Below are 812 nucleotides of genomic sequence, written 5' to 3'. Positions count from 1 at the left end.
AAAGGATTTGGTAGAAAAAGGTACAATAAAATCATTGCCACTGAAGGTATTTGATATGAGAGGAGCAGATGAAAATGGAATAGATGCATTCAGATATATGCAAAGAGCCCAACATATAGGAAAAGTTATCATCAAAATTCCAACTCCTTTCAAATATTTGGAATTTGATACAGAAATTTACGAATCAAAGGATCTTATCGGTTTTGAAGAAAATAAATGCAATAGTGAGTATGGTATTTATATAATTACCGGTGGATTGGGAGGAATCGGGAAAATTATGACAAAGTGGATGTTGGAAGAAGGTGTCAGAAAGATTGCAATTTTGTCAAGAAATGCGAATAATGACTCTTTGAAAGATGTTCCGGAGATACAAGATTATTTGAAGACGGATAATATTCAAATTGAATGTATAAAATGTGATGTTTCAATTTTATCACAAGTAGAAAATGCGTTTAAAGAAATCTCAAATAGATTTGGAAAATCAACTCCAATACATGGAATATTCCATGCAGCTGGTATTTTAATGGACGGGGCAATTGCTTCTCAGACAATAGAAATGATGGAGTCTGTATATGCACCAAAGGTATATGGTGCATGGAATTTACATGACTGTTGTGAAAAGTTTGAAATAAATAAAAATTTGAAATATTTCGTAATGTTTTCTTCAGTTGCATCATTATTAGGTAACTTTGGTCAAACAAATTACTCTGCAGCAAATTCTTGTTTAGATTCATTAGTTGAATATAGAAGAAACAAGGGAATGTGTGGAACTAGTATTCAATGGGGTCCTTGGATCGAACAAGGAATGGCAG

General features: G+C 32.6%; 1 protein-coding gene across 1 annotated transcript; it reads left to right on the top strand.

Annotated features, from left to right (window-relative positions):
* Positions 1–55: 55 nt before the first annotated feature.
* On the top strand, positions 56–737 carry cubi_01029 (uncharacterized protein; the record flags this gene model as incomplete). Its single annotated transcript, XM_029018041.1, has 2 exons — positions 56–652; positions 729–737. 2 exons carry the CDS (start codon positions 56–58, stop codon positions 735–737), a joined length of 606 nt encoding a protein of 201 aa, XP_028873865.1.
* Positions 738–812: the final 75 nt, after the last annotated feature.

The sequence above is a fragment of the Cryptosporidium ubiquitum genome, assembly GCF_001865345.1.
Source record: "Cryptosporidium ubiquitum isolate 39726 chromosome Unknown contig_35, whole genome shotgun sequence".
NCBI lineage: Eukaryota > Apicomplexa > Conoidasida > Eucoccidiorida > Cryptosporidiidae > Cryptosporidium > Cryptosporidium ubiquitum.
The sequence above is the reverse complement of the archived record's forward strand: the minus strand, read 5'-3'. Positions and strand labels throughout refer to the sequence as shown.